Source organism: Erpetoichthys calabaricus, chromosome 16 (genome assembly GCF_900747795.2).
Source record: "Erpetoichthys calabaricus chromosome 16, fErpCal1.3, whole genome shotgun sequence".
Lineage (NCBI taxonomy): Eukaryota > Metazoa > Chordata > Cladistia > Polypteriformes > Polypteridae > Erpetoichthys > Erpetoichthys calabaricus.
In genome coordinates, this window is record NC_041409.2 from 58,474,010 (window position 1) to 58,483,866 (window position 9,857).

The 9,857-nt window shown below is 38.8% G+C and overlaps 1 protein-coding gene across 1 annotated transcript in view; it reads left to right on the plus strand.

Annotated features, from left to right (window-relative positions):
• The window catches only part of LOC114666611 (protein kinase C eta type-like), a 111,819-nt gene extending 103,018 nt beyond the window's left edge, over positions 1–8,801 (plus strand). Inside the window, exons 13-14 of the mRNA XM_028821532.2 lie at positions 358–504; positions 8,321–8,801. Coding sequence (XP_028677365.1) covers positions 358–504; positions 8,321–8,470 — 297 coding nt within the window. The 3' untranslated portion in view covers positions 8,471–8,801. The remainder of the gene's footprint in view (positions 1–357; positions 505–8,320) is intronic.
• Positions 8,802–9,857: the final 1,056 nt, after the last annotated feature.

A 9,857-nucleotide genomic window follows, 5' to 3' on the forward strand; every position in this document is an offset into this window, starting at 1 on the left:
CTTTCCATGACCTTAATGCAGCATGTGAGTTGAGAATCAAAATCAAGACCTTCATATCTGCATCCATTTTCCTAAAGTCAACAGTGAAGGCCCTGTAAACCATCTACAATCTGTCCTTCTTTTAGATCTTCATCACCTACACCACTGGGGTACTTCACTGATTACTGTGATTAGTATTTCTCAAAGTGGTGCTCTCCTTCTGTTCCGTCTTTATGAGACAGTACTCTTTATCAGTCATCCATCCTTACAATCATAACCATTACCTTTCCACACTCACAAACTTAAAATATTTAGCCATTTCTTTGTCTTTGCTCATTTGTTTGTGAAAATTTAGCTAATTATATAATTTCCTTACAGTTTCTGACAAAAAATCCTGCCAAGCGACTGGGATGTGTTGATGCCCAAGGTGGTGAGAATGCTATACCTGATCATCCATTCTTCAGTAAAATCGACTGGAAGATGCTGAACCAAAGAATGCTGGAGCCACCATTCAAGCCTAGAATTGTACGTATTATATGGGAAAAATGGTGTATGAACATGAGATTCAGAATCAATTCCTCATAGCACAGAATTTGAAAAGCAGTTTCTGACCTTGGAAACATGTCTGCTCTTTTCAAAGCTTACATCCCTTGACATTGTGGGTTTGAGTTACACACAGTTATGTGAAACGTCTCATGGCTTTACATCTAGTTAGAGGAAGCTTCAAATGCACCTTTGAATATATTTATGTCCAATTAGATGAATTGTCTAACATAGAAAACAATTTCTCAGATATATTCAAATCATCAATTACCAGTCTGATCAGTCTTCTAATAAATGTATCCCAGATAAATAAGCATTTTAATTTTACAGTACATAAAGATTCTTCAGGATTTTTAAAACATTGTGTTCACTTAGGTGAAACGTACAATAATTTTTACCTAGTAAGGTTAAACATCTATTGCATTTATGCCTGGTTATTTGTTGTTTTTAATATATTTGCACTCAATTTGGTACACATTTAAAAAATTAATACCAAGCTAGATATGATTTTTAATATACTGTAACTAAGAGGGGCAATGAAATAAAGTTGTGAGCCCATTGAAAGAGTCACCATTAAAACCAAACAAGTTATGACTTTCAACATCATCCCATGAACACTGATGCACTTGTTATAATGTGCAGAAAGATTAAAACATGGTTTGTAACCGCTCCGCTGTGGCTGCCTTGAAGTCAGCATCGTTGCCATATGGAGGTAGCTTCCAGATCAGGGAACAAGCAGTAGACACACAGTGCCATGCCTGGAGAACAGAGTGGAAGTGGCATCTCCTGGGAGTCACAGTTTTGCAGAACAGCTCTTACAACTCGGGCGATGTTAAGAGGGATGCTCAACAGCTTTCCTCACAACTTTTCTCCAATTGACTTACAGATTCCCAGTCAAATATTGACTAAAAATGCGTATCGATTGAGACATGAGCCACCTGTCAATATCGTAAAAGACTGTACATGTGTCACTTGCTGGCACTGACTCGCACCCTTTGTCTTTATGGTCCTGACTCCAGATCATAACAACATAAAACTAATATTTTTCACCCAGTTATGTGAAATTTGTACCTTCTTTATATGTAGTTAGGCACACCTTCAAACATTTATACCCAGTTAGGTGAAATATCTACCATATAATATTTATAAGTATTCAGACAATCTTCTATTATATCTCTCTATTATAAAAAAAATCCTACCAGGGAGACCAGACGTGATCTTCTTGGAAGACAATATGACGTCCTGCGAGACAAGGCAGTGAGATAGAAGGACAGCTGCTGTACAGGCTTTTAAATGATTGAAGCACAGTGGGAAGCAGAACACACACCTTGGCAACAGCAGCTGACCCGTCCGCATTTCCTTAGTGTGCAATCAACCCCCTTCACAACGCAAGCGGGAGAGACGCGAAGTGGCAGGTGGGTTGAGCGAAGCGATTGAGACCTGATCATCTCTGACTAAACATTACAACCTTAGGAAGCAAAACCCTAGGGGTTTTGCCGAGTTTATGTATATATATATACCGTATATATTGTGACTGGGGAAAGCAAATCAGAAAATCACACACCAAGCACACACTAGGGACAATTTAGAATCACCAGTCCACCTGGAGGAAACCCACGCAGACATGGGGAGAACATGCAAACTCCATGCAGGGAATTATGTAAAATGTCTGATACATTTATGTCTGTTTACTCAGGACTTCCTAAAGGCCTATACCCAGTTAGATTAATGTATTCATATCCAGTTTCAATGAATTCTAACATATGCACACCCTGCCTGATCAATTTGTTTATTCCAGTTAGGTGAAGTTTCCAATATAGTTTTTTCTCGTTACTTACAGTCTTGTTTAGGTAAGCTTCTAATGTATTAACCTGGTTAAGTAACATTTCTGACTAATTTAGCCATTAACATGAAATGTTTACCATTATATATTTAGGTGAAAGTTGTAGAGCTAGAGCTAGTGACATTTTTACCATATTTCTATCCAGGTATGCCTTCAAGTATACTGTACTTATTCCCTGTTAGTTTATACAGTAATCCCTCCTCCATCGCGGGGGTTGCGTTCCAGAGCCACCCGCGAAATAAGAAAATCCGCGAAGTAGAAACCATATGTTTATATGGTTATTTTTATATTGTCATGCTTGGGTCACAGATTTGCGCAGAAACACAGGAGGTTGTAGAGAGACAGGAACGTTATTCAAACACTGCAAACAAACATTTGTCTCTTTTTCAAAAGTTTAAACTGTGCTCCATGACAAGACAGAGATGACAGTTCCGTCTCACAATTAAAAGAATGCAAACATATCTTCCTCTTCAAAGGAGTCAGGAGCAGAGACTGTCATAAAGGCAGAGGAAAATCAATAGGGCTGTTTGGGCTTTTAAGTATGCGAAGCACCATGGCACAAAGCTGTTGAAGGCGGCAGCTCACACCCCCTCCATCAAGAGCACAGAAAGAGAGAGAGAGAGAGAGAGAGAAAAACAAGCAAGCAAAAATCAATACGTGCCCTTCGAGCTTTTAAGTATGCGAAGCACCGTGCAGCATGTCGTTTCAGGAAGCAGCTGCACAAAAGATAGCAACGTGAAGATAATCTTTCAGCATTTTTAGACGAGCGTCCGTATCGTCTAGGTGTGCGAACAGCCCCCCTGCTCAATCCCCCTACGTCAGGATCAGAGAAAGTCAGCGCAAGAGAGACAGAGAAAAGTAAGCTGGGTAGCTTCTCAGCCATCTGCCAATAGCGTCCCTTGTATGAAATTAACTGGGCAAACCAACTGAGGAAGCATGTACCAGAAATTAAAAGACCCATTGTCCGCAGAAACCCGCGAAGCAGCGAAAAATCCGCGATATATATTTAAATATGCTTACATATAAAATCCGCGATGGAGTGAAGCCGCGAAAGGCAAAGCGCGATATAGCGAGGGATTACTGTATTTCCAATTTTTTCATACCTGGTTATATAAAGCTTATAATTTATTTCTGTCCAGGTAGATTATACTTCTAAAATATTTTAACCCATTTTGATAACACTTAAAATGTTTCTAAGTAGTTTAGTATAAATTTGGATAGATTTATATGAAGTCTGGGTAGGCTTCTAACATTTATATCCAATTTTTCACTCCCTGCTTAGATCAAATATGTATCAATGTAACATATATCTACCAGATTAGGTGAGCTAATAGGATATGTTGACTCAATTAAGTACAATTTATAACATAATTTTAACAGTAATAACTGGCTTAACCCTCCTAATTCAGATTCTGTTTACATCTAATATAATCAGACGAAGTGGAAAAAACAGGAGGCAGTCTGGAGACTTAGGTGAATAAGATGTACTGAAAAAGTGAGTACCCTACAGTTAAAGTTAAAATGTATGATCCAGACTTTGAAATGTAGCCTAAATTCAATGTCAATGTCAATTCATTTATATAGCACATTTAAAACAACATAGGAATGTTGTGGCCAAAGTGCTTCACAATAATAGAAGAAAAAACATACAATTAATATTAATAGAAAAAAAATAAATGAACATAAATAAAATAAATAATAAATAGAAGTAACTTTACATAATCACAATGAGGAAACCATCAGTATTACTGAAGGTCACGGAAAGCAAGTGAGTAGAAATGAGTCTTTAATGTTGTTTTGAACAGTTCAATTGTAGACAACTCCTTTATGTAATGAGGTAAAGAGTTCCACAGGCGAGGAGCAGCAACTGCAAAAGCCCTGTCCCCCTTAGTTTTACACTTGGTACGAGGGACAACAAGAGAGCACTCTAGATGGCTGGTGTAAAGCACACATTTCAGATAAATAGGCAGGAGCAAGCCCATGTAAAGATTTAAAAACTAGCAACAAGATTTTAAAATCAATTCGAAAACTGACAGGCAGCCAGTGTAGAGATATTTATATAATATTGGAGAAACAGAATAAGACTGGATCAAAAATGAACCAAAATGGATCCCTGAGGAACACGAGATTTTAAAGAAGCAGTAGACAAAAAAGAGGAATTTAAAGTCACTGAAAAGTGTCTACCAATCAGATATGACCTGAACCAGTTAAGAGCAGCCCCTTTAAGCCCAACAAGATGTTCAAGCCACAACAGCAATATCTCATGGTCAATGGTGTCAAAGGCAGCGGACAGGTCAAGGATGACAAGGACTGCAGCACCACTCGAGTCAGTAATAATAGAGAAGTCATTGAACACTTTCAGGAGGGCCGTCTCAATACCATGATAACACCCAAAGCCAGACTGGTAGATCTCAAATAAATTATTGGAGTTAAAGTGATCAACCAATTGATTTTAAATAATTCTTTCTAATATTTTAGCCAGAAATGGCAATTGGGAAATCGGGCGAAAATTGGCTAAAACTTCAGGATCTAATTCAGCCTTTTTTAGACAGGGACGCGCCGCAGCATGTTTAAAAAATGAGGGCACAACCCCCTCATTAATAGAACCATTGATAATGGCTAGTAAAGGTGGACCCAAAACATCAAAGGCTTCAACTAAGAGGCGTGGTGGTACAATATCAAGAGGACTGAGAGTAGGTTTAAGGGTGTCAATAGTACTTTTTAACTGTGAAAGTGAGACAAGATCAAAGCATTCCAAGACAATGCCATGATTAACAGTAGGACGTTCATAGCCAGTTGGAACAATACCACAGCGGATTGTACTGACAAAGAATGAAAGAAGCTGCTCACATGAAAGAACAGTACTATTTAATCCCGTCACAGAATGAGTGTGAATGGCCGCATTAATTGAATTAAATAAGACCCTAGAATTCTTAGAATGACAGGATACTAAATCAGTAAAGAAATCATGTTTAGCTTTCTTAACGGCAACCTGGAAGTTGAATAGAGAAGTCCTAAAAGTCTGTTTAGAAACTATCAGTCCATCTTTTTTCCAACGCCTTTCCTCAGTTCAACAGCCGTGGCGTAGCAATCGCGTAGTTTCATTCATCCACGTTACTGACTAGGAGGGCGTTGCATTATGTTGTTGATGATTATTTTTAAACTTGGCAACAGAAATGATCCACTCCATTGTGAACACTCTAAAGATGAGTCATTCTGAACACGTGTGTCTTCAACCAGGCAACTTTGGATGGAGCAAACTTCTTACAGCATCTTCAATTTGTGGACGCAGCAAGCTGGACCTGCTGTATGTTAAATGTTAACACCTTTATGTGTAAACCTGTGGAACATCAGGACTGGCCTCACCATCTTAAAAGTCTGTTATTGACAGCGACACCTTTTCATTATTCAAGCCAGATGTTCTTTTGTGTGTTGGGGGGGTGTTGTTTGTTTATTGTAATATTTATATTTATATATATATATATATATATATATATATATATATATATATATATATATATATATATATATATATATATATATATATTGTAAAAACTTGAGGTCTCCATGACCCCTTGAACCCTTGGATCAGACGTCAGACACCAGATAAAAGTCCAATTATTATTTATTATATAATAATAATGTGCACCAAGCACCCTCCACTCCACAATACTCATATAATTAATCAATACACAATACAATAATCCTCCACACTCCCAGACACTTCGCAACCCTTCCTCACAGCTCAGCTCAGTGTACTGGGCTTCCCAAAGTCCTTTTATACACCCTGACCCGGAGGTGTTCCCATTCAACAGTCCACAGTTCCTTTTCCCTTCCGGGTCAGGGTAAACAGTCCTTTTCTTCAACCCGGGAGTACATCGTTTCTTCCTGTCACGTGACCGTGACGTACCCCCGGGTTATAGGGCACATGCGAGCCTACGAGCCCCCCTACAGCGACGCCTGGTGGCCCCCAAGGTATCCAGCAGGGCTGTGTATAAAAACTACATAGTCCATGAGGCCCTGCTGGAACTCGGGGCATGTCCACGCTGCTGGGAGAGCTCTTCCTGGCGGCCTGGGGGTGAGGGCCGGAGAAAGAAGCCGGCAATCCACCACAATATATATATATATATATATATATATATATATACAGTATATACCGTATATATTGTGACTGGGGAAAGCAAATCACAATATGCTGAATTAATGTTGGGGTACCAGCTGGGTCACCCTTTTTAAAAAACAAAGGAACAATTATAGGCACTGAGGTACACAAACAGAAAATAAAGTGACTTCAGGCAGCCTTAAGTACTTGTTTCAGTCTAGGGTGCTTTGTCCACTTTGGTTGTTGGGTCAAGATGTGATGCCACCTTCCAGGAGTCACTCAGTTTTATGGAGTCTGTACTGGAAGAGGAGGAGTCTTCTTGGGCATTGTGGGTGAAACTAGGTGTCCTCCTTGGGTGGCTATGGGGAAAAGAGATGATAATGTTAGCGCCAGCACCCCCTCTCGTCCTGTGGTGGTACTGCTTACCTCCTAAATGCCTGCAAAGTGGTCTTCAGGTGCATATGCTTGACAATATATACCTTATTTCTTCTCTTGTGCTTCTGTAAAGTTTTATTTTATATCTATATACCATTACAGGAGACTTTTAATATAGTTGTACCAATTTAAGTATGCACTCCTTTGACCACAATTAAGGGCAGTTATATGAGGGGGCTAATTTATTTATACCTACTTGGTTGTGTCTGCCAATGTGGTTATAGTCAGGTGAATCATCTGATATACCCAGTTAAGTAAGACACCCTGAAAATTGCTCCATGGACGCTGTACAATGGCTGACCCTGGGCTCTGCAAAAAGGTCATGCGAAAAGGTCATTTCCTCTCTGGGATTAACAAGTCAAATCTAATATATGTATTCTAAGCTAGCTACAGTAACATACTTGGTGTTATTTGGGTGAGAAAGTAGAAATGTGCTAGATAAAAATGGAAGTAAAAATTACGTATTACCAACCTTTATTACATTCCAGTCTGTTTTATTTAGTGTTGAAGTATTGTTAGAATTTGAAAGTGTCTTTGTACACAATTTTCTTGCTTTTCCGTTGTATTGCAAACAACCCCACATATCAATAAATCACTTTAGAATCAATATGGTCCCATCTGAGTGACTTGGGGCCTTGAAACAAATCAAGAGACAAATGTTTGATGAAAGAAAAGTTTAAATGTAATTGGCAGCAGTCAAACCCGGATGTCTTGTTTGTGATGTAAGTGCGCTAAACACCACACCGCCATCACAGCCTGAGCAGCACTATGTCTCCGTTGGTTGATCACACTCTAGCATTTCTCACCACTCATTCCAAATCTGAGCCACCCCACCACCCCTGGGGTACGAAAGACAAAAATGATGTGTCAAAAACATGCCTTGTAGTGAGAGGTAGCTGTCTGCTAAATGTCAAGTCTGTAGCCTAAAAACAAAACTCTTCATAAAGAACATACAAACCAACAGAGAGTGTGTTTTATACCGTAGATAGAGATGATGCTAAATTTGTTTCTTTTTGATAAATCTTCACTTGGTATGGTAGAAGGTGTTTGTCAGGTGTTTGGTAAGTAGTATGGTAGAAGGTGTGAAGTCCAATGAGTTGTATGGTTGAACGTTTACCAAGCAGAGTATAAATTGTGTCAGTCTGAATTCTTGAAGGCGTGGGCTCAATAATATGCTGAAAATGCTCCTTATGATTTGTAAGCCATGTCCGACAACAGTTGTATGGTGCTTTTTTGATTAATATATAATTATATTCATCAGTTTATGGAGACCTTTTTAGTTTTTGTCTGTTTCATTTGGTGACATATGCAATAATCAATATAACAATTTTTTTTTGGGGGGGGGGGGTTCAGAACTGTTTCCCAGAGTTGCCTCATGGACCCTTTATTAATCAGAGTAAACCTCTGTTGTGTTTCAGAAATCATATGATGATGTGAACAACTTTGACCCAGACTTCACCAAAGAGGAGCCCATCCTGACACCCATCGAAGACCAGATGTTTCATACTGTCAACCAAGATGAGTTCAGACACTTCTCATTCACTCGGGCGGACCTGATCAGCTTGTGACCTGCAGGGAGCTACTCAATGCCAACCCATATGCCAACCTGACAAAGTTTTGTTTACTTAATTTCAATATTTCACAAAAGGACCAGCAAATATGCTGTACTTGAACACATGGACTACTTTCTGGGTGTTAGCTTTGTACTGTAAATGTTGCTTCAGTGATATTTATTAACAAGTAGATGGCAAGGAAACTTGGAGATATGTTCAACAAAGAGCCGCTTTTATTTTTGATGAACAACGGGCATATTATTATTTAAGGCTTTTTAGCCAATTTTCACCAGTATTTGCAACATGAGGGATTATCGTTATTTAAATAAAATTGACATTTTATTGACTTTCGTGCAAGTCTATTGTCTTTCTTGCAACTTGTTGTTGACATTCATATGAAGGCTGACACAAACACAAGAAAACTGTGTCTGTAACTCTTTTTATTTAACAAATTAAGAAAATTAACTATAATCACGTACAAAATAGTTCTCTTTTGAGTTGACACACAGCTGCATACGTTTCTGCCAACGTTCAAAGTATTTCCACAGATCATTTCCAGAGAGGCTGTTGAGGATCTCTGTCGTTTTTGCTTTCACATCTTCTACCAACGAAAAATGGGTTTCTTTGTACCACTCAAAAGCGCGTGCACACTGTAACCCTCAGTCAATAACTGAAAAGTTTCCATTGTGAATATCTTCAGCTTCACAAGAAACTTGATGTTAACTTGCTGTTCACTCTTGAACTCCGACATTTTCCGAACGAGGCTAAGAAAGCATCTTATGTGAAGACGCGACCACTTGTACTGAGTGAAGCAACCGAGTTGAGCCTTTTCTCACTGTGACATGTTATAAAACATTCTATAACAATCTTTTTGTTTCTCCCCGCCCACTCTTGGTTCCTGAACTATTGGGTTGATGTTGTTTTCTTTGTGTAAGACCACATACAGCCCTTACTATTTGGTTGTAAGTTTTCAGGTGATGCTAATGACAGCAGTGGATCTGATTGGCACGTATTTGTGTCATACTTGCTTGTTTTCTCATCTTAACCACATAATGTTGGTCATAATTTTCAGACTTGCCGTTTTGTTCATTTTGAGTTGTTCATGAAGTCTGTACAAACAAAAATATCTTTTTGGTATGGCATTGGCACTTCTCTTGTTTCAAGGGAACTGGTGGGCACAAAGTGTCTTTTGGCAAAGTAAGTATCTTACAATAATGAGAAAGTATTATCATTGAAGTAGATCTTGAGAGGGTTGACTTCCCCAAAATTCTGCTCCTGCTTCTCTAGTGTTGCACATCTAAATGACATAGATTTCTTTAAAATTGTCTCACTGCAATCTAGTGTAGCTACCACAGGCCAAGATCGCCATCTTAGAAAGGTCCTTCAGCTAGCCAGCTATAGA